Raw genomic sequence first — 27,020 nt, forward strand, 5'->3', positions numbered from 1 at the left:
CACTTTTGACACGACGTTCACTATTTCATGATACAGCGCATCGTACATCGCAAGAGAATCTTTGGATTCTCTAGAAATTTCTGTTCGTCAACATGTGATGAATATTTGATTTCCTTTGAGAGTTGTTTATCTTGCCTGCTAGCTTATGCTTCACGATAGCATCAGAAAGTTTGTTTTTTTGAAGCGTTTGATTCACACGTCACCAAGGTGGAGGCGCCTGGTGGATGACTCAAAAACTGATGTGAGCTGTCGAATGAAAACAAACTTAGCGTTGATGAAGTGTGAAAATAGACGAAAAATTGGCAATAAATTGCGGTTGAATCGTTGAAAATCGAAAGATATTCATTAAATGTTTGTAGTTCAGTACTACCCCGGCTGACGTATGTTTTAAAATAAACTTCCCGGCTGTACTACTATATAATAACGTAACACTTTGGTTATTGCTCTATGAAGCTAATCTGTCAATTTTTCTGATGGAACGTTAAACCAATGAGCTTCATTACCCCATGCACCCCATGATCATATTTCAATCGTTTTGAGGGCAACAAACATGTATCTCGTAATCAATAAATAAGTAATCAAAATGTGTTATTGTCAACGAATAAAAATTGCCCAGACAGATTTTTTGTTACTGCTGCCAGCCTCAAATTGTATGTTTGTTGTCGGTTTGTAATCATTTTGCCGATAGCAATATTTACGAGCTTTACAACGGGTTCTCAGTTCCGCGTTTGACGTGCACCTGGATGCTAAGCTGCCCCATAATAACGGTCGTAGCAGAAACCATCGTCATCATCATCATCATCATCATCATCATCATCATCATCATCATCATCATCATGCTCGTCATCACTGGCGCCGAGTCGGATCGAGCGTGCAGTCAATCTCTCGTTCCATTCTATAACCCGCTTTAACTATGGTAATCATAAAAAGAAATAATCAGTTTAAACGCCAACCGATTCATATCGGCCATTAAATATCGATATCCGTTTATTTTCGTCGCACCTCGCTTGTACCAAAGGTGGAAACAACAAGCGAATCAGCTTCCTCCATTTTTTTCACCGAACCGTGGCGAGGGGACTATTTGATGAGGGCTTAAAAAACGACTCGTGCTAGAGCTTATAGAAGGGCACAGGGCTACCAGGCCGTGGAAGGGTTTTGTTCATTTCGATAGGTTATTATCGGATTTTATGAGCCGAAAGAAAAGCTGTACAGAGGGGAAAAATGCTTGGTAAATCAACGAAACCCAATCACTAGCGTAAAGGGAGAGGGAGTGCAGTCTCTTGCTACGACCCGTCAGATTTCCAGAATCAGTTCCAGGAAGCTCACAGAAGGGTAAAAAATCTCCAATGACTATTCCCGAACAAAATCTCTCTCTCTCTCTCTCTCTCTCTCTCTCTCTCTCTCTCTCTCTCTCTCTCTCTTTCTCTCTCTCTCTTTCTGTCTCTCGCTCTCTATGTTGTCGTAGTAAATTTAATCGAATGTACAGTGTATCCATTCTTTCCAGCAATTTAATGATTTTTGAGCGAGCGTTGTTTTCATCCTTCTTTGCGGTTTGCCCTAGAGATTTGCTTTTGATCATCAGTCCACTTTGCGCTTGAAACTCTATTTGCTACCTACCCTCATAATTCGTGTGGTCTATCCGGTCGCTCGCCGGTGTACCTTAGCATTAAACGAATCTCTTATTCTGTGCTAACGATTTCTATCTACTGGCAGCCGATCTGCACACGACCCACACGGTGACCTTACACCCTTTTTACATAGGTGAAATATGATTCGCAAAAAAAAAAAATAACAACCCTCCAAACGAGAACAAACAAATCCGAACGTCGGGAAACGCGATAGTGTGAGTATTTGTTTACGAGGAAGTATACGAAGGGCGTCAATGAGCTTTCCATTTCGGGGTGCCCTTTACCGCCGCTGAGAAAGTAAAAGGCGCCCGTTTGCTATAATCATGGTGAGCCTTTTCTGTGCTTTCTCCAAACGGCCACAAACGAGTTTACAAATAAAATCCTCCAATGGCAAGGGAAAGCAAATCGACCCCGGCCTGCACCTCCACTGCAGCTTGATTTATTTTATGAAGCTAATGTTTTATAATGAAGAAAGATGAGTTTTTCTAATAGGGACGGATGGCCTAAAGCTAGACCGTTCGAAGCTTATTGGCCGGGTTGAAGGGTGCTTTATTCAGCGCGCCGGCAAATGTCTCAGTGTTACGTGCCATAGTGTGCGTTTAGAAAAACGGAATTGAAAAACAGGCGGGCTGGGGCATCAGCGCGAGAATGCTATTAGCAGCTTTTCCTTTCAGTCTAATGTGCTGTGCTACTGTTCTGAGCTTCACTTAAAATTCCGTTCGGATGGGTGATGTGGAAGCAGATTGAAGGATTTTCAGCAATGACTGTCATTGCAAATTTATCATCTAATAACGTGCATATCGAAGCTTCCTTATATCTATGAGCGTCTGGATGAGTCGTGTAAGCATTCGTGTTGACTAGTTGTAGTGGAAGTACTACTCAAGTTGGAGTAGATCTGTTTGGTCACGAATTTTTCAATACATATGACAATTAAAAACTATAATAGAAGGAACAGCATCAGTTGATACGAATTAGTTTAGAATTATCACAGCTTCTCCTTTACTAACTGATCTCAAATAACGATGAAATAGTGTTGATTGTTTAATTGAATCCAAACAAATCAAGAACGTGTACCCTTCCACAACAGGACCCGTGTTGATAGGTTTCGATTAATAATCGCTTTAGTTTATCACCTCCTCGAACTAGCACGTCGTGCGGGAGACGTTCGCTCATGAAACCGTTTAGCTACACGATCACTGACAACACCCAGCAGTAAACAGCTTACTTCATTTGTCTTGTCAATTCGCGGAGCTAACGTTCTAAACGGCCAGGAGCAGGGAAAAGGACCGCCACACCGTTGCAACCTGTGCACCTGGCCCGAACATATGCCGCAGGGAACGTTCAAGTTTGTTTGAGTCTTTCCGCTGGTTTCACCGGTGCCCTGAGCAGCACTCCTGATCCAGGTACGCTCAAGAAGGGATAACAGGGCACCGTAGCGAAACAACATAGACAAAGATTGTAAACGCTCATCCAAGAGGAACGCTTATGGAAGGTGGATCTGCTGCTCTATCGTCGTGCACGGATTATTGTGGATACTCGCTTCCACATCCTGCTAAATTGGCCCAGCCAGCTTTCCACATCTCGTGTTTTGAACCCTTTCCAAACCTCTTTGCCGCACTTTCTCCCAAGGGCTCTAGCTGCATGCAAATGATGCTTGTGCATTTATGTAATTACGAAAGCAATTAAATTCATCGCAAACCGTACGCTTCGTTTCAGCTCGTCCTGTGTACGGCCGGGGCTTGGGGGGAGGGGGAAGTAGCAATGTATCCTGGCGCGCTGATAACCAGCACCGTCGGGTGAGATAGACGGTCGTGTGTATTCATGCCTTCTAAATCTCTGAAACCCCTTTATCATCGTTCGTTGCCCGGGTACGCCGGGTGCCCGGCTCGTGAAAACGGTGTGCACTCATGTGTGTGTGTGTGTGTCGACGCAGAGAGCAAGGGGTAGCATAAAATTGCACGGCTGGATAAACAAACGCTATTAACGGAATCGAACCGCTCACGCTACGGGGCGGTGGCCATGGTGAGGTGGAAGGGTTGTTGCAAATGCACGTGAGAAAGTGCAGCTTACATGGGGCGGCGGTGGGGAATTGTTTGAGTGTCAAATCTAAGCCCCGGATAAGAGACCGGCACCAGCGTGTCAGTTTCAGTGAGCTTTTGCGCGTGAATAGAGAAGCTGTCAGCGGGTGTATTAAACTCCGACAACCAGACACGCTTCACAATTTAACGATCATCTCGATGCGCCTCAACCCGGGGCGGCTTTGCGTGAGTGTTTGTGTGGTGGGTTTTAGATTAATTTTTTACACCTCTCATTAATCAAACCCGTCGCGTAAGCGGCTCGAAACGATACACACACACACAGACAGGCCAGAACGAAAAAAGAACACACTCTTGATTAACTGTGATTTTATGAAGGCAAAAAATGGACCCCTGGCTTCACTTTCAAGCGTGAGGGAATGTATGTTTGAAAAAGTTTGCAAACACTAAACCGTGCACGGGTAGCGGGTGCGATGGCCACTCTAGCCGTGTTTTACCGTCGATTTAAACACTTTTGACGAATGGTTTGTTTGTAGAGATATTTATGGGTTTGTTGATGCCGATGCCATGATAGGCGCCACACCCGTCGTGAAACCGGTGTTTATTGGTATAATTTTTGATGACTCAAAAGGGGTTTTACTGCAGAAATTTATTCTCAGAGCGCGTTCGTGGTTTGCTTCCAAAATTGTTACGGCCGGTGTGTCAATTTGGAAACTTTCTTTACCAACCTAAGTCGTTTTTTTAGGAAAACGTTCTTGATTTATCGTTGCAAGTCATGCGATGTCGTCGTTTCGCAATCACAGCGGTAGGTTTTTAATTAATCCTTTCTTGTCACTCACCTTACCTTAAATCTGGCGCCTAGTCGAGGCTACAATACAGGAACTTTTTTGATCATAGATTAAGAAACAAATTATTTACTTGAAACAACAGTCATTTTTGCCTAGTTCGCTCGACTTTAACTTGAGATATATATATATATATATATATATATATATATATATATATATATATATATATATATATATAATTTAGCGCAGTGTACCTTTCATTCGACAGATTGTAATGAGCGTGAAGAAAAGCATCTGGAAACCGTAATATATATCTTTTTGTGCAACGATTACTCCAGCAGAGATACAGTTGACCGGTTTTTTGTGCAGCGAAAAAATACTATTGAAAAAAGTTTGCTTCCATTGCCGGCGAAAGGAAAACAGCGCATTGAAGTAATGTGTTTTACGTGACTGATAGTAACAGCTACGGTTGGTAGCCGTCTTAAGGAAAACGTGTGAGAAAAAATGTACCATCCTCACCGAGGAGTAAACCCCAACCCATTGGATAGAGAATAAATTTGAAACGTTGTCCGCCCCGGACTATTGACAGTAAAAACTTTACTGGCGTAGAATCTACAAAAAAGTCCAGATTTCGTTTCATTTTGTCTGTGTGTGTGTGCTCCATTATCAAACAGCAAGAACTTTTACACGCAGTAACAGTGACAAAGGCTGGCTGATTCTTTTTTATATATCTACAATTCTAAACTCTTCGGGCACGTTCTTTTCGTAAGATGTCGTTCTTTTTTTGTAAGTTTGTTATCTACCGCAACGGACGACAACCGTTCAAAGCATACCACCGAAAAACGGCGACAACGTTCGAGTAAGTGAGATGAACCGCGAAGAGACGAAAAAAAAACAGCCAGTTGTCCATTCAAAAGTAACTGACTTCTAGCAGGGAACCGGACACCGGACATTGGACGTTGACAGGTGATTAATGCGTTCTGAAATTAAAATCCCTGCCCGAAAGTTTGTGTGTTTTTGTTCGCCCCTAGGATGTTGTCGTTGCTGCCCTTTCCTTTCGTTGGGAATGGTTCCAACTTCACGCCGTCGAAAGAAGCCACGGGATTTGTTCTGTTTGTCCGGCCCTGACTTGTACTCTTTCTGTGCACCGAAAAGACTGTCCTTACCTGAATGGCAAGGCGACCCAGCGTCCATTGCGTCCTAGGGACGCTTGGGGTAATCATAATGAAATATCTGAGAGCGTTGTTTTTTCGTTTCGTTGAAAAATAATCGGTGCCAGAAGCCTCCGGAAAAAGCCAAAACTCATTCTAGGGAAGAAAACAGCGTGTCGTAGCCCAGTCGCCAAATTAATGGCGGGGGCTGGTATGGGTGTTAAGTTTTTTTTAACCTTCATTCTATTAGGATTTTCTCTCTTCGCTCATGGCCGAAATACTGCTGGACCCGAAGGAACACTCAAAACAAGAAACTTTTTTCTCAACCACCATTCTGCCAAAAGGGTCAGATTAACGAGAGGAAGAGTATCTTGTACTAGCACACTTTTTTGTTACACTTTGTTGTTGTTCATTCGATGTGACACCGGTAAAACGGTGCCCACAGGATGACAAATTAATTTGACCATATAATACAACCGCAACCGACCGATCTCGCTGATCGCGAAATCATCTCACGGGTCAGCCAGAAAGGCAAATTTCTGCATGTCTGTTCCACAGCATTTTTTTGGAAAGCAAAAAGTTATCAACCAGTTTTGGCATGGGCCTACATTTATTGATAAAAAAAACTTGTTCCGGTCTGATAGGTTTGCCGCGATAAGGTAAAGGGCTCATACCCTTCAGTTCAGATAACTGATTGACCGTAAATAGGGCGCAGATTTGTGTGTGAGGATGACGTGATCCGACTCGAAGGAGAAGGGATATGTCAAGGATCGGCGGTCGATTGGTTGCAAAGTTGGGTACTTTTCTCATAGCATTTGTTCTATTCAAGAGCATTGTGATGTTTAAAGTTGTGATGCTTAAATTTGAAATAAAGATATGCAGCATGTATGAAATATATAACCATATCAATCTTCAAAACAGGTTGAATTATTTTGCAAAAATCTGGAGTAAGAAAGAATCGCATGACACAATTTAAAACTAACGCTTGTTTTATCGATCGCCTTAATCGCATGTTGCATTTCGTATTTTCGAAAAAGTGCGCAAATCATTCATTTCTTAGACGGCTCGTTTAACGGAGTTTTGTTATTGAGTACTTTTTCCCACCATTCCGTAGTTGCTATAAATTCCAATAGGACAGTCTTTAAACACATTCTAAATTGTAACAGTTTGTTAAACTATCAAAGCGAGTTGAAACATAAGCAATAGTGAACACGCTTCAGATGCTGACGCGCACCCACTCTCCACGGTAATCGAGCATCATCAACCGAAAGTGTAACAACGATATTTACATTCCACCATCTCACAAACTCGATCGTAGATCGTTTGTGAGTACGATTATTCGAAGAAAGATGACACCATAGTTGTGGTGGATCGTTAATCTACCTACGCACAAACACGCACCAATACATACCCAGACACAAGCGCATGAACTATGCTTAGAATTGATTTAAAACTTAAGTTGCATTATTCGAGTATTTGTTATTGAATAATTTGTACTACGCTTGAAATGTTCAACCAAGCGCTCGTGCGTGGGAGTGTATCTCGCGCATGAGTTTGTGTAGAATAGTATATCTTTTATGTGATGAGCGAGTATGGTTTAGTTTTCAGTGCACTGCGTTATGCACTCTTTCTCCGATATTATCTCCTTCGCCACATCGATTTCTCTCTCCCTCTCACTCTCTGAACGATCGATTGCATCGATAACTTGAAACTGCTACATTACACTACTTATTGCACTAATTTGCTTCCAAACAGTCACACCCGGCTCGGTCCACGGTGCGCAGAAAGGAGCGTTTTTCTTTTGTTTGTCTTAACTAATTTACTTAGCATTTACACAGTATGTGACAAGCGGTATCTGGTCTCCCGGTTCGTTTCTGGAAGCTTCGTATGCGCCACACAGCGAACGATAAAGGCAGATAATCGCTCCGTTTGCCACGCCTAAACACTAATCTCAATTTTTTGTCTTTCACTTTGCTTTGGTTTACGGTTGCGTTTGGTTTTGTTTTACTTTGAAAACATGGTGCTTTCAATGGCAGCCGCTATCCGGCGGAAGAAGGACGATTCGCAAACCACAATATAAACTACATGAGCTGTCCCTCTGCTTGTTTTTGTGCACTTTCAATTGGTCTCAGCTGCATTTTCCGTTCGAACGCTATTTTGAGTTAAGAGTGGAACGTAATAATAAAAAAAAAAAAAAACAAAACCGAGCGCTACGTCGTTGTCGTTTCACTTGTTTGTTCATTTGTTTGTTTGCTTTTGCTATGCTTAATTTACATGCTTTGAGCTGTGGGTTATAATGTTTTGTTTTTATTTCCTAACGGACCGATATGTACAGGCGCTCGTTCGTTCGTTCGTTGGAGAAGCAGCAAAGGTGGAGTAAAACCGGTCGCTAAAAAAGTCGACACTAACCACTACGTTACGGCTACATAGAAACATGCGTACGAGGCGTTAACTTACATCAGCGCTTACCACCGGTGCACGGTGGTTTACGTTGCGTGGGAGCTTTTGTTGATTTATTTCCACTCTTGCATTCTTTATTTATTTTTGTCTTTGCATATTCGCGCCCCCAGCGCGATGATTGCTCACGAGCGAGTGTCGTGCTTTTTTATATCGATTAATAGTTATTTCTATTAGTTGTTTTCGTCGGATGTGAGTTTGACATGCCCATGAATCTCCCACATCGAACTACTCACACACATACACACACTCCCCTCATACATATGACTGTTGTTGTTGCATTTTCACACTTGGACGAGAATGAGAAATTGCTACGGTGTTCCTGCATTTCCGCTCGATGCAGACTTTTGTGTTAAATTACTTCACCTACCTCTGGCACCTGGACTGGGCAAGGTCCATTGCCATTTGGCACACAGACGAGCAAAAGTCTCGCTTGCACTGATCCTGCATTCGACTGTAGTTCTGGCGAATCGATAGACTGAAAAAACGATGCATCTCGATTGCTATCCATGAGAAAGTTTCATTATATATGTATATCCGTGCGGCTGCAAGGGTGTGGATGGTTTGTTTTTCGAGGGATACCAAGGAGCTTCGAGTAGCGAAGAAGGTTGAAATCGAATCTGAATCGTGCTGATGAAACGAAACTAACAAAAATCTATTCCCCTCCGCCATGCCTTGAGCCACAGCGTTTTCTAGAATGCCCAGATGGTTTCTGTGTCGGCGGAAGGAGAGTGGCTTAGGGTGTCATCCTTCCGGTTGATCACATGATGGAATTGAAGGATTTATTGTGCCAGTCTGGTGAGTGGTCGGCGAGTACAGTTGTCGATATGTTTGCCACTCGCAGTCCGGGGGAAATGGAGCAGCTGGTCAGGATAGAACTATGGTGGTATATGGTGTATTGTATGGTGTATTGTATCATCGGAATGCTTTGTAAGATTTGTATAAACCACTGACATCCTTTCGTTTCCTCTCCTCTTGGCAGATACCGTGCACAATAAATACAATCTCGACCGGACTACACCACAACCGGACTCCGATCCAGTTCCGGAGAGTTCTCTACCGCCCGCCAGTGGCTGGCAGCAAATAAATAAAATGGCCCCCTACCTTTCACTTTCTTCCTGTTTGTCGCTTTCGCCGTCGACTGGCATCGGCTCGTTGAGGGTTGCGGGGAGAGTTTGCTCTCGATCCCGTTCCTCTGTCCACCGTCGGCACAGCTCGGCTCAGGTTCGTGTAAGCGACCCTGCTCCCTGCGCTCGACGGTGGCTTCTGGCTAGCTCCAGGTAACGTTGCGTCGTTGGGAAGTGTTACGGCGTACCGGTTCCGGCACTGCCATGCTGACCCCGTTGCCTCGTTCCGCTTCGTCATCGTCCCGGTCACCACCACGGGCGCCCGGTCCGATCCGTCCCACTCACTCGATGTGCATGATCTTTTTAAATGCTTTCCGGAACTCGGGGTTGAAGATTGTGTAGATGACAGGATTGACGAAGCTGTTCATGTAGCCGAGCCACGTGGTAAGGTTGAATATCGTGACGCCTGGCCGGCAGTCCTTGTCAAGCTTCGCGCACATCGCGTCCATAATGTTGCAGGTAAAGAACGGTACCCAGCAGAACAAGAACACTCCTGGTTTGTGGCAAATGAAAAAAAGTGAGGCCATTCGTTAGTTTAATATTTATATTGATAATTATAAGTATTTAGGTTCCATTTCTATCGAGTATGAGCAAGTGGCTGAATGTTGCAATCGGCAACTGATTTTTAATGAACGCTTGTAAAGATGTCTGAAACAAGCACACTGTTTGAACAAAGTTTTGAAAACTAATTTCAATGTAGACCATCTATATCAAACCGACAAAATAACTGATGCCACATTTTAACCAGATTGAGTAATCACTTAAGCTTTACACTTTCTCGAACTAGAAAAAAAGAACCAATTTCACATTAAGTTTCCCTGCCATGCTCTGTTCTTCTTTGAGGATCAACGACAAGACCGAGTTTGGTATTGGCAGCCGTTCATCTGCAAACCTGAACGGATTATCGGAAAACATGGTAAAAGTTTTGAGGCACCTGTCCATCAGATAAAACATTTCAGAAAAGCGTAAGAGCTTTTTCCAGCGCATTTCAAAATACTCAAGTGCCAAAGAGGTTTAAACACGAAGTTCTTTTTGCACTGGTTTGAATGGTGCCAATTTGGTGTGTTAAAGAAAAAAAGCAAACAGCGACACGTTATGTTCCACAAAAAAACCTTCACCGGTCATCACGTCAGGAAGAATATTTTCACATCGTTACGAAAACGTATCGGTTACGTGACACCATTATGTGTTGTGAAAGAAAAATCCGTGTCACAAGCGTTTCTTGTAAGTTGCACACTAAATTCGCCTCAGTGTTTCATGAAAGAGGAATTGGGGGAAACTTGGGAGAAAATATAGTTAAAAATGTAAACCGTTATTGGTTTATGTAATGAACTTGAACACATAATATTTATAAACAGAATGGTATGAGTTAAAAACATCAGAAGAGAGTTTTTTTTTGGGGGGGTTTTATATATCTGACAGAAATATGAAAAGCACGTCAAATTAAAACATATTTCCTCAACTCGTTGGCTAACTGTCTTATGTAAATTAGTTCATCACCCGTATCTTTTTGATGTTAACCAACCTAGTACAACCCACACGTGGTTAAAAGGTTCAACTGACTTCACTCATGCATAAAATGTGCTTAGGCGTAATGTTTATGTTTTAATTTTGCACACAAAATGGTGGCCGAGCCTTGCCATGCTTCAGGTGATAACAAAAATCGGACACATTTTACTCTCCCTTTAGCCGCTACAAAGGTGAAAGATACAAGGTTTTAGATTTTATTGCTACTAAAGCATTATGATCGGACTGCCTAAACCATAGGTTTCGTGGGTTAATCAACACTTTTATTGCACATTACATTGAATCACATTTATTGAAGCATGGAAATCGTCCTACATGTTTCCTGTGCATAAAAAGGGGGATAAGAGCTTAGTGGAAAACTACCGTGGTATTACTACTTTGCCTGCAGGTGCTAAGGTTTTTGAAGTCGTCGTCCAGAACTCGCTCTTGAACTGTTGCCGCTCGCTGATATCAACACGCCAACACGGGTTCTTCCCTCGCCGCAGTGTGACCACTAATTTGGTGGAGTTTGTATCTCACTGCCATGCTGCATTCGCTTCGGGAGCCCAGATGGATGTCATCTATACCGACCTTAAGGCTGCCTTTGATCGGGTGAATCATCGCTTGCTGTTGGCGAAGCTTGCTCGTCTTGGATTCTCTACCCCTTTAGTTGAGTGGTTCGAATCTTATCTCACCAATCGTCGATATCGCGTGAAAGTTGAATGTATGACATCTAGGGAATTCGTGAGTTGTTCAGGCGTGCCACAGGGTAGTAACCTTGGACCTTTGCTGTTTTCTCTATTTTTCAATGACGTTACTACTGTAGTAAGGGAATCTGAATGTTTATTGTATGCGGACGATCTTAGACTTTTTTTTCCTGTGAGGTGTTTTGGTGATTGTCTTGTCCTGCAAGCATCGATCGACTCTTTTTCTGACTGGTGTCTGAACAACGACCTACAAATTTCTGTTGATAAATGTTTGTCCATGTCGTTTCACCGTTCTAATTGTCCAATAGTGTTTAACTACTGCATCTCCGGTACACAATTACAACGACACAGTGCAGTAAAAGACTTAGGAGTTACCCTTGACCGTAAACTTGACTTTCATGTGCACCATAACGAAATTATTGATAGAGCGAACAGAATGCTAGGATTTATACGCAGGCAGTCGAGAGAATTCTCCGACCCACATTGTCTTGTCGCACTCTACAAATCACTAGTCAGATCCATCTTAGAATACTCCTCAGTAGTTTGGTGCCCATCGTCGTCGTTATGGTCGAATAAGATTGAGTCAGTGCAGAAAAAATTCACCCGTTTGGTCTTACGGTTCACACCCTGGCGTAACGTAGCAGTAAGACCTAGTTATCATGCCCGGTGTTTAATTTTTGGACTCGAGTCTCTCGCTACTCGTCGCGAAACGGCGCAAATCTTGTTTATGAAAAAAATCATCCTAGGAGAGATAGATTCACCGGACCTTTTAGCTAGAGTTAATTTCCACGTACCTGCTCGTATTTTAAGAAACTTTAGGCTACTAAGAGTTGACCAAACTAGACGTGCATATAGCGATAATGAACCTTTGACTGCGATGGCTTTTAGATTTAATGCACATTATGACTCTTTTGACTGGAATTCCCTAAGTTAACCTGTTTCTCTTGCTGTGATACTCTGTGTTATTTATTTTGTGCTGATGTTACATTGTACCGTGATGCTTTATGTTATTATAAGTTTAGTTTATAAGATCAGTGATAAGGCCAATGATGGCCAATCACTTAACATTTACAAATAAACAAATTACAGTGGGCTGCAGAAATGAGAAAAGACTGACATTGCTTTAAAGCTTGTTTTGTCCTTTTTGCTACAGATGATTTTTTTGAAAAAATATTTCTAAAAGGTGCACAAAGTTACAGCAAGAGCTCTACGTTCATACTTACCTAAGACTATCGCTAACGTTTTGGTCGCTTTGCGTTCTTTCTTGGCTGACGATTTCTCTCGCTTCTTCTTCGACGCTTTATTTACTTTGTAGATAGTAAACCTGCATGATAAGAAAAACAAAATAAATGAAATTGCAATTATTGAAGCTTGTGTAATATTTTCAAATAACGTAAAAATGGTAAAATTGTGTTTATCTAAATGAAAGGAAATTAATGATCGAGTATCCCTGCTTTCAATATCTATTAACTAATATTTTTTTCGATGTTCGAATGTTTTCATACCTTATCAATATAAAGCTGTTTGAAATCGGTTATGTATAAAACATCTAATTTTTCGTAATATTTGACGACGATTCTTCTCGCGTCCAGAGCATAAGGTGCTGCGAGGAAGGAAAACACCCAACGCAACCCAACCCGAAATCAAAATGTATCAATTTATGACGGCCATACGGTCCCAAATATGAACAGATTTTACACCGTCCCAACGTTATCATCGTTGTCGTCCTGTATCACAACTGCTCGTTTGACCTTTGTGCACGTTGTGTTTCGAACGTCGATTTAACTGTTTCAAGTGCTCTTTTTCCTCCCCGCCGATGTCAGGTGCAGGCATCGGTCGAAAGATTTTCTGATTCCTCTTTTCATGAAATTTGAAAAGCTTAACCCACACGCACTGTGATAGGATACCGGGCTCGCTTACCAACTGTACGCCAGCCTGCAACCAGCAAAAGTTCAAAATAACAGGCAGGGAAACGGGAACAGACGTGTGAAAATGTGTCCCACCAGAAATGATGGCATCGGTCACGCATGAACCATTCAAATGTGTCTGTATGCGTGTACAAAAGCCACTAGTGGGGATTTGTTTGCATTGTTATGTTGAAGGAAAAAAATCAAATTAAAATACCTGCGCGCTGCAGGTACACCCGCAGGAGTGTCATCATACATGAATTATGCTGTATGGATTCGAACTGAGTGCCGCTGTTTCGAGCACCTACAACTGACTGTCGACAAAAACTGTTTGTTTATGCAAAATAAAAATAAAAGCATAAACTCGTTCGATTCTATCACAGCGATGGGACCGGTACAAAATAACGTGACGACGCAGATGCTATATGCTAGCCCAAAATGAATCTCCATATGACCCGGGAAAGCAAGCATTCGCAGCATTTGTTCATAAAGAAAAAAGGATTTATGATTGACTTGGAAATTTCCTTCAAGTGTCATCAAAGGATTATGTGATGGAGAGCATTTTTGGAATGCTTTCGCAAGCAGGTTACCGGCGGCAAATGGGCCTCAGCTTTATGATGTAGCTTGAAACAGTTTTTTACGGTTTCATTTCTTTCCATGCACCACAGCCAGTACGCGTTATGCAAATAACCGCATCGTCTTTACCGGCATTAAAATGGAAACGAAGTCCACGGGACGCAGGTTTACGGTTTCGACGCGATTTGCGCTCAGTCCGGACATGCAAGGCATCGTTCAAAGAGCCGGTAATGCGGAACATCACAAAACTGAAAATACTTAAAAACATACACCCACACTCACAAACGTCAGCTTCACTGTAGGCGTTGGGGAAGATTATCCATTTTTATATCGTTCTGCCGTTGGGGTAAGGTAGCTGTAAGGCTTGCCCAAAGTCGTCAATCTCGCCATCTCACGGAGGCTAGAGGTGCAACAAATCATGGAAATTTCATCACTCGGAGATAAATTTGCCGGAAATTTAACAAAATTTTCATTATGATTTTTATTGGAGGCAACGTGGCACGCTCGTCCTTGTAAGACAGAGTCGACGCAATATATGCACTCTCCAAGAGGCAGAAAAGCAAACGAATCGTCCCATCGCGGAAGGTAAAAGTGTCCCCATGGTAATAACAGTAAATTTCTTATGCCCATTAAAACGGGTCTTGAGCCATTCTATTCCCACGCTCCAACATGCATCAACGTTAAAAAAAAATGGCGTACCCAGGGATTAGTGAAAGGATTTAGGGGTTCTTTTCCACACAACGGTCGGCGATGAATTGGTGGCAGTTGCGCTACAGGAGAAGCCTGCTAACGTTGCCAAACGTGTGAACTGTTTGAGCGACGGGTCGTAATTTATTCAAGGGGTTTTTCCTCCATTCCCATTCATGCCAGTGCAAACAAATGAGCCTGCAGAACAAAAACCTTCCAATGCTCCAATGCGGTTCAAAGGAAGAGGGAAACAAATGACAAGAAACAGTTTTAGCTTAAACAACGACAAAAATTGCATGATCATGATTTGTGGTATAATAAAACAAATTACCTGCTGCAGCATCAATTTTGCTCATTTCTCTTCAACTGAAACGCCCACCGTAGTATTAAAACAACTACACGCTTACACAGTGTAAAAAATACAGGGAAAACAAGCAAATTCAATTGATTTCTGGTTCGATAAAAATTCGAACCACAATCCCTCTGTTGCGGCCCGACCGCCAGTTTGTTACTATCAATCAATTACACTAATTGCCTGCACGTTTTTACTTGTGGTTGGCAGGCACCAATTGATGTACAAGATCCAACGGAATGAGTGATGCTGTGAAGTGTCATGGTGGAATGCGATTTTAAATTGAATCCGCTTGGAAGGCGTTAATTAGATTGTGAGTCATAAATAATTTATCTCGCTGCGTGATCCACGTGATCCATCATGAAGTGATGCAATTGCACTTCATGTGACAGATTATTGCAGACATCTTCCATTCCTGATTTGACGACATGCCATACGTGTAATTGGTAGTCTCTCGACTCAGTGAATGTTCATTTTTGCTATAGATCAGGTATGTCAAACTGGTGGCCCGCGGCCCGCATGCGGCCCCTGAGGGTTCTGCATGTTACGAAGCTATGATTAATCCAATATATATTTGAAACGCAACACAGATGCTAAACGATATTCGACGTAAATATTTCGATCTGCAAATGGATGAACAAGTGACCCACCAAGCAAATGAGCTTGACACATCTACTATCGATATTCAGAACCAGTGCTGCAAAATGTCACTATCAATGTCATAAAAAAATTTCACGGGAGATATGCATTGCGTGCGAGAGGTTCCAAGAAACAAAATGAGCATGTTTTCTCGCTCTGTTTCAATAATAATCAAAACAGATAGTGGGAGAAAGCATGCTCATTTTGTTGTTAGAGCCTACGCGCCAAGTATATTCCAAGAATGTCGCGATTATCGCCGACAACAATGTCGTGACCAAGTGAGTGATCAAAAGTTGGGTGCTAAACTAAATGTCACCAAGCATGTGATTGATCCATCAACTGTTTGAGTATAGTCACTGATCATCTCAATTGTGTACGTGATCTGATTTGAGCTTCGTTTCAGTCATGAGTGTTGATAACTGAAACAGTGGCATTTGGCTGCACTGATCACAGCCAGAAAAAATCATGATAATGCGTGCGCCGGCATTAAGCTAAGCTTGTCAGTCAGAGTATCGCGTTGGACTCAAGAATTCACATGTCGTGTTCAGCATGTCATGGCGCACTTTTATTGACTATCAGCAATGAGCATTAAGCTACCACGGATATGTTCATTGTTTTCGTTGGTGAAAATCTCGTGATACTCATGACATTTTGCAGCACTGGTCAGAACTCAATAAATGACCATTTTTTTAGTTGACATTGGTAGACAGTAGGCTTTATAGCTGAATTTTCGATACCTGGCGAACGATTAAAAAGTTAAATAATTAAACAGTTAACAGATATAGAATTTTCTTAACAAACTCCACATCGAAATAATCCGTAAACAACCAATTCAAAATTGTAACTTCTATATAGAATATTAGTTCACTGAGTCTCAATCAGTATCTTTAAACTGTAGGTTAATATGGTATTGGCTCATATAGTATAGTATTGATGTGCGCTATAGTATTTTTTTTATTTTTTTTGTTTTTTTTTTATTTTTTTTTTTATTTTTTTTTTAATTTTTCGTTTTATTTTTTTTTTGTTTTTTATTTTTTAATTTTTTTTATTCTTATTATTTTTTTATGGTTGACTATAGGAATGGAATTTTTAGAATTTTAGGCATATTTTTGAAATTTGGGAACCAAAACACCACTTTAATCAATTGATAAGTTAATATGATGCATCGAAACATTGCACCTTAAATGTCACATTGTATGCCACACGCTGATTCATGTGTTTATTGACAAAAAAGTCTTTGGATGACACTTTTAAGAACATATGGGAAAGATATTTGAAAATCCTTTATAGGAATTATAAATCAAGATCTGATGTATTGAGTTAGCATGTATGATGTAGTTAGTTAGCATGATTGGACAAAAATTGAACAAATTAAATGAACTGAGGATCTACGCATTCGCCTTGTAATGTGATAGTGGCCTGTACGGTACATACTGTACATCGAACAGCGTCGCGGTAGGTCAGTTTTTACTGACATGAGCCGAGGTGGAATAATACATCGATCGAACGGACTTTTCAGCACTTGATCGTCCAGGCGATCATAGAAACCTTTAGGAGGTTTTCCTTACTGGAAACGTTGGAGTTTAGAAGCCTTACCTTGGGTAGGGGGACATAACTAAACTCTTGAAATAAGTTGGAAGGCGAAGTATTAGGAAGTGTAACGTCCTATCTTGGCAGTCCGAACGAATCTGCCTTGCCACGGTCGGAATTGGTTTTATTTATACTCAATAAGTTTCGTACATTTGGTTTTGGAATGTGTTTTTGTCCTAATTAAAGGTTATTGATATGAGGTGCAATTTATACATTGTATCGGAAGTAAGGTGTCTATCAATTTGTGCCTATGCTGCACTTTTAGTGTTTTTACAAAGGTTCTGGAAAGTTTCAACTGTTCTAGCCAAAGAACGAGTGCGTTCGTTGCTCTTTGCCTACACTGCGCTTTTAGCAATAAGTTGCTATGCGTCTGCTTTGCTGCAGTAACGCTTGAATTGCTTATGCTGCGCGATTCGGTTGTTTTCGATAAAATGTGTCTCAATGGTTTTTTCTATGAACGGTATGGTCTAGGTATGTTGCTATGGAGTGGATTGATTTGCTGATGCAATATAATGACTGTGTTGCAATAATGTGATTTGACTTTACGGAGTGTGTTACAATGTGTCTATAGCTGATAGTGTGTATTATAATAAGTTCTGTATAGCAGATATGCTACACCTCCTCCCTTTAGGAGAATAACGAAAATAATGAAATTGTTTGAAGTTATTCTTTTTCATTTAATTAAACTGAGTTGTTGCCATATATTTTTTTTTGATTTACTTATAAAATCATTTCTTATTTCTTAAGGTGGGTAATATTTTATGTAAATAGATCTAATATCTAGAGGTAATGGATTGAGAATATTTAATTTTCTTATGAAATATTTTGATTTTTCTATAAATAGTTTTTTTAGCTCGTTTATAGAGTTTTCTGCTTTTATAGATGTTATTACTTTTAGCCTGTAGATAACATTATGAAATTTTACCAGGAGCTCTTTTAGATATTTTTGGTAAGCAATAGTTCTTCTTGGTTCTTTCACATTTACATCACATAATGTGGAATAATTCATTTTTCTAGCCGTTTTATCCTGGCAATATAATTCATTGTTTAGTTCTTTTATATACTTCTTCTTTGATTTGATGCTACGTTTTCTTCTCATAATATGTTTTAGTTCGGTTGCATGATTTTCGTTACAAGGAATCTCATTATTTATTTCCGTTTTATCTAGCAGTGATAAACTATCTGTTACTTGTTCTTGAACAATATTTTTCTCGTTGTCATTACTTGTTGTAATCATTTGCATATGTTGTTTGTTTTCATGTTTATAATCATGGTTAGTATCATTTTCACATTCTTTTGTTAAGTAATTATTCTCCTTAAATATTCTTTCAGAGTCTCTTGACCCTATCATACCATTAATTGTTTCATTATTTAATGCATTTCTTCTTTTTAATTTATCTTCAAATTTTCTGTTACTATAGTTCGTTTTGCTTTTAATATTTTTATAATCTTTATGAGTTTGATCGTTCATTTGATTCGTATTTATATAGTTTTCGTATTTTAGATTGTAAGTACGACTTTTATGTTGTTTAATATTATTATTCAACTGTGTATGATTGGTTTGTTCTGTTTTTATATAAAAGCATTTGATTTTTTTGGAATTGTTTTGACTACTGTTGTTATAGTTGTATTCGCGATTATTATATCCTTGGTTAACTTGATTGTTACTGCTACAATTGTTTAACTGAGAGTGGCGTTTATAGAAACTGTAATTGTTATTATTTCTATAACTGTAGTTGTCGGATGGCGTTTGAGTTGTTATTGATTGATTAAAATTTGGGTAAATTTGATAATTAATTAGGGTATCTTTATGTTGAAAATGCCTATTGTTGCTTCTATTGTTGTTCTGTCCATATTTAACGGGTGGGAACCTGGGTGGGTTTTGTGTATGAAATCTGTTATTATTTGGGAATTCGTTGAAATTGTTACTTCCCTGGTAGTTGTTTCCATACCCTCTATTGTTCCTGGTAGCGTTTGAATATAGGATCTTTATATGATCATTCTTTCCCTTTTTCATTCTGTCTTCTAGCTCCAACTCTACTGCTCGCTCTATTGCTTCATGCAAGGTTTCGAATTTACTCGATCTCATTATAATTTTGGTCTCAAAATCTTTGAGTCCATAACTCAATGCACTGATTCCTGATTTAGTTGCTTTTTTTCTGGCTACTTCTGGTGCTATCTCTTCTGCAATGTATGCTTCTTCTAGTTGTTGGGTTAGTTTTTCAATAACGCTTCCAAAATCTTCTATGGTTCCCGTCTGTTTAGTACTATCCATTTTCAATACTATGATCTCTGGTGTTACCTTTATGCTGCACCTGTTTTGTAATTTGCTAACTATTTCTTCAATTGAGGTTGGGGTTTTCCCTACGACACTTCGCGCTTTTCCTGTAAGACGTCCTAATACCAGTTCTATTATTGTTTCTTTATTTTCTGGATTTACTATTTTCTTTAGTACGTTTAAATTTGACACCACCTCTTTCAAATCTTTCTCATTACCGTCATATTTTGATATGAGAGAAGTGGTGATTTTAATCAATTCCATAATTTGAGCCATTTCAAATTGGTTCTCTGATAATGTCGTAAATTTCCTAAGTATTTGCCCTTAATGTTGTTAATGCACAGAGCCTGTAGTTGTTCAGCTGTTTCGCCTGATCATAAATTATATCTGATTTTTTTAATATATTTTCTAATAGTTTTTGCATCATTCAGTTTCGTTATTGTTAGTATTGTTATAGTCTATAGATAATTAAAGTAAATTCCTGACCTTTTTTTTTGTTGCTATTTTTGCACATTTATGCAGTCTCATCAGTAAAATTTTAAATTTACGGTACCTTTTTTTTAAATACATAGCATGTATTTTTGTTGTTGCTGCTCATGATGATGCTACGCTCGTTACCGGTGCTTGGTGTTTTAATCCGTGCTTGGTGTTTGATATGAATTTCTATGATGTCATCAGTCGTCGTTCGATGTCTTGTCGGGATTGGGACCCTTTGTCCATTCGTGTCTGCCAATCCATATTGGGCAGTGAGCTCGTCTCGTCTTTTCGTCTTCCACGTTGGGAACGGCTGTTCCTTTCAATCTCGCTGGCCAAAACTTGTTTTGCACTGCTTTTTATTATTCCATATCACTTGCTCCACGAATCGTATAGATTACCAAAATGAGTTATATTATATAGGAAGTTGCATGTTATTGATTGCATCACGTTTTGCTAGAGTTTTCAATATTTTGAAAACGGTTTTAATTACTTTTTGCATGAGTATGATAGCAAGAAGTATCAGCACAATGTTCAGTTTTAACTCATGGGTTTCATGTTGCTCTGAGTGAACATTTTGTGTTTGAATAATGGCAAGATCATTATCACCATTAACATTAGCTTTGGGGTTTGATGCGTCGTTACCCATTTTATAAATATGTGCTTTATTGGTAAATCTATCGCATGGCAGTTCATATGTTTTTACACATTGGGATAGGTTCTCACAACAGTGTGTACGGGGAATGTTTGTACATCAATTCATTTTGCACTACACTGCACTAAATGTTTTTATTTTTCTTTCTGTACTGCACTTGTTTCTGGCAGTTCATACACCGTTATTGTTTACATGTAGGTCACTTGTGCTATCTTCACTGATTAAATTTCCGTAAAAAAAAAAAAATGCACATTTCACACTTTTGTTCATGCGTATACGCGACACTGCTCATATGACTTTCGGCGAGTTAACTTGCGCTTTACGTTACCGTTATACGTATCACATTTTTCTTGTTTTTACTTTAACTTCTGCCCGTCGATTGCAGATTATGGTCACGGTCGCCATGTAATGTGATAGTGGCCTGTACGGTACATACTGTACATCGAACAGCGTCGCGGTAGGTCAGTTTTTACTGACATGAGCCGAGGTGGAATAATACATCGATCGAACGGACTTTTCAGCACTTGATCGTCCAGGCGATCATAGAAACCTTTAGGAGGTTTTCCTTACTGGAAACGTTGGAGTTTAGAAGCCTTACCTTGGGTAGGGGGACATAACTAAACTCTTGAAATAAGTTGGAAGGCGAAGTATTAGGAAGTGTAACGTCCTATCTTGGCAGTCCGAACGAATCTGCCTTGCCACGGTCGGAATTGGTTTTATTTATACTCAATAAGTTTCGTACATTTGGTTTTGGAATGTGTTTTTGTCCTAATTAAAGGTTATTGATATGAGGTGCAATTTATACATTGTATCGGAAGTAAGGTGTCTATCAATTTGTGCCTATGCTGCACTTTTAGTGTTTTTACAAAGGTTCTGGAAAGTTTCAACTGTTCTAGCCAAAGAACGAGTGCGTTCGTTGCTCTTTGCCTACACTGCGCTTTTAGCAATAAGTTGCTATGCGTCTGCTTTGCTGCAGTAACGCTTGAATTGCTTATGCTGCGCGATTCGGTTGTTTTCGATAAAATGTGTCTCAATGGTTTTTTCTATGAACGGTATGGTCTAGGTATGTTGCTATGGAGTGGATTGATTTGCTGATGCAATATAATGACTGTGTTGCAATAATGTGATTTGACTTTACGGAGTGTGTTACAATGTGTCTATAGCTGATGGTGTGTATTATAATAAGTTCTGTATAGCAGATATGCTACAGCCTAAATTAAGTTAAGATCAAACAATTAAATGAACTCGACAGCGTCTGTAAGGTAAATGAAACCCACCTGGATGCTTGAGTATTCTTTTTATCCTTCCTGGAACTGTCCCGCGAGTTCGTCGATAAGGTGGAATCGTTCCGATTCAGTGTCAGTGCCTGTTGGACACCGCATCTAACTAACGATAGAGGTTTTAAGGTCACACTGTAACGATGAAAAGGAGTTTAAAAAAGTGATACATTACATTCCTGGCAACTTAGTTATGGTTTTCAGCCGTTGCTTACCTTGCTTCCTTCCGTGGCGAACCGTTTCGACTTCGAATCGTCGCACTTTTATTTACAATCACCGTAGCGGTCACGTTCAGGCTTTCCGGTGGGGTTGCATTTACCGCCAGAGCATCGGCAATGCTGGATGGAGCATAGCCCGAGTCGTGGTTTCCGTTGGGATCGGACGGTACCTGTTGCGTTGTCGCAATTTGTGCCACCACACTAAAAGTAGACGTCGAGAAGCTTTTGCTAATGATAAACCGGTTTCGTTTGATTAGTGTTGGTGTTTATTTGAAGGGCGCCGTCACACATTTCCCGTACATTAAGGTGACTAATAATCCTTTGTAGGCCTTTTCATTGAATACATATACCGGCTAACATAAACGTACAGCGTGTTAGGGATTGAAATATCGATTTCAGAGGATAACACATGAGTGTTTTACATGTTTTTAAGAATTTTGATTCTTTGTTTTTTTCCAATTGCGCCACGATTGATTTCTCCATTTTTTTACGATGGAAGTTGCAATTAAGTTATTTATAAGATTTTTTTTTATTATTATCCATCCAACAAATTTAAGGTACGTAACAATGAAACAGTCAAATGCTACAAAGCAACTATGGCGTGGTATATTTTAGATTAATATTAATGGTTATCAATTTTTTTCAACATCGAAAGCTATTTTTACCACATGTGAGTGTATGCAGTGCAGATATTGGCTAGTAAACGTTGGGCAATGAGTTATGATATCGCTTGTTTGGTAAACGGCTAACATATAATAGGCAAATGCATATTTTGATTGATAAAAAACAAAGATATGTGTATATATCTCGAACAAAGTAATACTTTACATTCTTTAAAGTTATTAATATTGATACAGAACCTAGCATGTTTGGAAAATTAGAATATGCAAATAAACTAACATTTTAAGAGGAAATACTAAACAAAGACAACTGACGAATGTATAACAAAAGAACAAAAGAAAACGATCGATGACACATACTTTCCCGCCTCTTCCACGACCGTAGCCAACATAAATTCAGTTGATTTATCGTTCACAATCACATGACAGTCGTCAATGTCAGGAGACCTGTGAAACGACCAAACGAGAAATGGGTTATCATCCTGTGAGAAAGTTGAGGCGATCACAAGCGAAACTCGTTCCGTGTACGGAACGTGTTGCAAGCGTTCACACGATGGATGATTAATCAAAGCAGTAAGGACATCCAAGCTCGAGCAGTAGCAATGAAACTCACAAGAACAAGATCAAACATGGCCGTTCGAGCACATTAGAGTACAAATGCTAGACCGAAACGAGCCCTGAAAAGTTTACAGCATTCGCAAATAGGCAGGCACGTAGACAGACAGGCAGCCAGGCAAAGGTCGAACAGGTTGCAACTATTCGTATAAATGCGTTGTAATAAAAAAAAACAGTACAACAAAATGATAAGCTTGTTTAAATCAAAAGTAGAAGTATGCGTATAAATGTATCGATCCAATTTATGTTAAAAAAGTTGTTGAATCAACCAATCCATGCAATCGAATTCAACACTGTTGGCATGATAACATGCCATAAAAACATGCAATAAAAAAATCTGTCAAGTATGGATAAACGCAAGCATGTTAAACTACACGCGGAACTTAAGTTTGAATTTGAGTATTAAATTTTCAAATCATTAATACTGTTCTACGGTGTATACTTATGATTTTTAAGAACTCGAGCAATTGAAGAAAAGGTATTTAAGGTATTAACAAAATATAAATGAATGAATTTTAAGTACTTATTGTACTGTATAACACATCTCAGTATTATTTTTGATAATCTTATATTTAGAGTCAGTGTTAACAGTAAATTAAAGTGCGCTACCATTAACAGAATGGACTGAATGCCAAATGTCACTGTTTCTAAATGAAAGAACGAAATATATGAGCATCCCTACAGTGGAAAATTACATTCACTCGGATACAAACACGATTTACATGAACTAACAAGTAAGTAAATACATCATACAGAGATAATTACATCAGAAATCATGCACATTCTAACGCCTTTGAATAAAAACAACAGCCAATTCAGCAAACATCCATAAAAACAAAACAAAAAAAGTACAATGCACACAAATCACTACTCCGGGACGAGTGCAGAATTTCAAATTTATGATCCTATACGTCAAAAATAAACGTCACACAACGCTCAGGGATGTAGACTCATGCACATACACATACTAAAACAAAAAAAGGTCATATCCACTGTTCACTATGGATGTATCATACCACTTACCCGGCATTTTCGTCGTCTTCCTCATTGGAGCCGGAAGCCGTGTTGGTGGGCCGTTCCTCGTCCGGAAGGATCTTGGAACCGCTTCGCGTACTGCCGTCTAGTTGCGTTTCCGCTAGGCGTTTTGTTTGAGCAATGTTCTCGATGATGCTGCCACCGGCGGTGATCTCCGAGAGGTGCGGCTTCCGGGCGGCTCGCTGCTTTTTCGCTCGCGTCCGCAATGCCTGAAAGCGGGCAATTAAACAATCAAATAAAAATGCTGATCCCAACACGGTCGAGGATTGTCTTCCTCTTTTTCTACTGCGAATTGTTCAAATTTAAGCTTTTGGTGAGGTTATTTTGAAAACGAAGAAAACACTTTTAGGCGAGGCTTAGTGATTAGTAAGAGGGAAGAGAGGTAGTGACTCGTTCAGAGATATATGATTCACACAAAGGTTATTCACTGCTTTAACACTAGGTTTAGGGGCATCTCGCATATACCTATCTCTACAAACATCCGTCAATTTTATGGGTGGATAAAAATACGAATTTAGATTGGTTAAAATCTTTTAAAAAAACTATCTTATTAAAATTATTAATCGTTTAACATGTTTTGATTTCCATAAAAAGTTATCTGCACAATGCTAATTTATTGTAATAGTCGTTATAGTTTCACCGAACACATGAACCGATATATTTTCTATGCCATATTTTGACCGATGTCCGCTGGAGTTTCAAAAAACACGAGGAATAAATTGATCACCAATTCCGTTTGAGGCCATTTTATTTAAATTATTTATCAAGGTTTTTCAAAATGATAATAAGTGAACCTTTAAACTCTGTTATGATAAATCTACGAAAAGTAAAATGCAAGTTTAAACAAAAGATTTTTTTGTATTTCACTTCAAAGTTTAAATTCCGTCAAATTGACGGGTTGCGTAAACCTAGTGTTAATCATATAATAAATCTAATTTGGCCTGCAGCTTGATGTACTAGCCATCATGAGACGTTTCTAAATAAATATGCATTACTTTATGTTTATACTTTTAAAAGCCGATTCAGTTATGGTAAACTAATTGGCTAACAGTTTAAATATGCATGTGCTAGATACACTTGTTAGCATAAAAACCTCAAGCAGTATGCAAAACCTTTATTATTATATCATTAAAACAAAAACAGAGATACTATAGAATCACATTAAAAGATAAGTTGTGTTCTTTTCAAAGTATTAACGTTGCAAAGCGAAGTGAGTCGAAGACGGATTGAACAGAATTTACCTTTGCAATATTGAACACGTCACACATACTACCATTTTCTAATATGGCATGTTGCAAGCAAAACACAGGCTTTAGCTGCACCTGCACTACCACATTTTTTTAAATACGGCAACCATTTTCGCTCGACCGCAGTTTTATTCACGAAACACGCGAGCACAACTTTGTCGTAGTTTCGTGTTAAAAGTTCCCTCAATACGTTACTACTTCCAACGGGATATGGTGTGCTAACTTTGGCGATGATGAAATCTGCCGCCCTTGTGGTACGTACATACATAAGCAACGTACATGCTGCCAGCCATAGCGTATAACAAATGCACGCGATAATGAAATTCTTCCAACGAAGCTATTACCGCTCATTAAAGCAACAAGCGCGAGCGAGGTTCTATTTGTCGTGTTTGACATGTTTAACTACTATCCGGTTTGCATTCATTCTGCTGCTGCTGCTGTTTCCGTCCCATGGTTTAAGTAAGCAACCACCGGATGATGGAACAAACGCAAGTCATCCCTGCTCAATCCGGCACGCCGTCGACGGCAAACTTTATGGCATGAATATTGCACACCAAAACGAAGACTAAATCATTCGCCATGGCGCTTATCTTGCCAAAGGACTGTACCATGCAACAGACTTAGACGGGCGTGACTTGGCAGACTATGAAACCCGGAAGCGTTTTTATGGTTTGGGAGTCGGTCGGTTGACATCGGGTTAAACTTATTCCATAACGGCTTTTCCTTTATCTTCAGTAGCAAGACGCAAGCACAATTACACGTGCGTATGCATATGCTACAGTATTGTTAACCAAACTAAATTGAAATTTTATTATTCATGAACTATCATCAGCTCATGAATCGGACGAATCCTTACGGTAAAATGTTTGAGTTGTAGATAGCTATATCACTAGAAACAAACGCACATTAATCCAAAAAATGACAATTTAACGGCTCTAAACAACATTATACCTTATGTACTTGGTTTGAAGTAGTTGTTGATTTTCAGACAACAAACCATACCACACTCAGGCATCTGGTTAAAACTTTTACGTCAGTGTTTGTGTTTATATTTTTTAGCGTGTGCAAGCAGCTCAAGCGAATAGGACCAGAATTCTTTTGAAGGATAATCCTCTTATCTTATTTCTGCATAGAAATGTTGTCAGTACATCACAGGTTTTCCTAATTCTGGGACACACTATTGACTCTTTCTTACAGAAAATAAACTTTATGTAAGGAATTGGAGTCTAGACCACTCTTTTTAAACAAATTGCTACAATCACACTTTCCCAAGAGCAGAACTGCGTTTGAATAAGTCTTCAGGTAATTTTTAAACACTTTTTTCGGAGCCTTGAACAGATCCGCAAATTCGATGAAGAATGTAAGAAATGGAGCCCACATTCACACACTAGTTCATGTTGCCAGCCATTGCTTTGCACTCGTTGAAAAATTGAAATAGACAAACTACAAC

At 39.7% G+C, this 27,020-nt stretch overlaps 1 protein-coding gene across 3 annotated transcripts in view; it reads right to left on the minus strand.

Annotated features, from left to right (window-relative positions):
• Positions 1–4,701: 4,701 nt before the first annotated feature.
• LOC121589328 (dopamine D2-like receptor) overlaps positions 4,702–27,020 on the minus strand; it is a 139,794-nt gene continuing 117,475 nt past the window's right edge. Inside the window, exons 6-11 of one of the 3 annotated variants that reach the window (XM_041908141.1) lie at positions 24,312–24,532; positions 23,034–23,120; positions 22,051–22,254; positions 21,836–21,970; positions 12,624–12,724; positions 4,702–9,680 (exon numbers count right to left, since the gene is read on the minus strand). In XM_041908141.1, coding sequence (XP_041764075.1) covers positions 9,469–9,680; positions 12,624–12,724; positions 21,836–21,970; positions 22,051–22,254; positions 23,034–23,120; positions 24,312–24,532 — 960 coding nt within the window. In that variant the 3' untranslated portion in view covers positions 4,702–9,468. Of the gene's footprint in view, positions 9,681–12,623; positions 12,725–21,835; positions 21,971–22,050; positions 22,282–23,033; positions 23,121–24,311; positions 24,533–27,020 lie in introns of all 3 variants that reach the window. The other 2 variants (XM_041908140.1, XM_041908142.1) reach the window with 2 other exon arrangements.

Source organism: Anopheles merus, chromosome 2R (assembly GCF_017562075.2).
Source record: "Anopheles merus strain MAF chromosome 2R, AmerM5.1, whole genome shotgun sequence".
Classification (NCBI taxonomy): domain Eukaryota; kingdom Metazoa; phylum Arthropoda; class Insecta; order Diptera; family Culicidae; genus Anopheles; species Anopheles merus.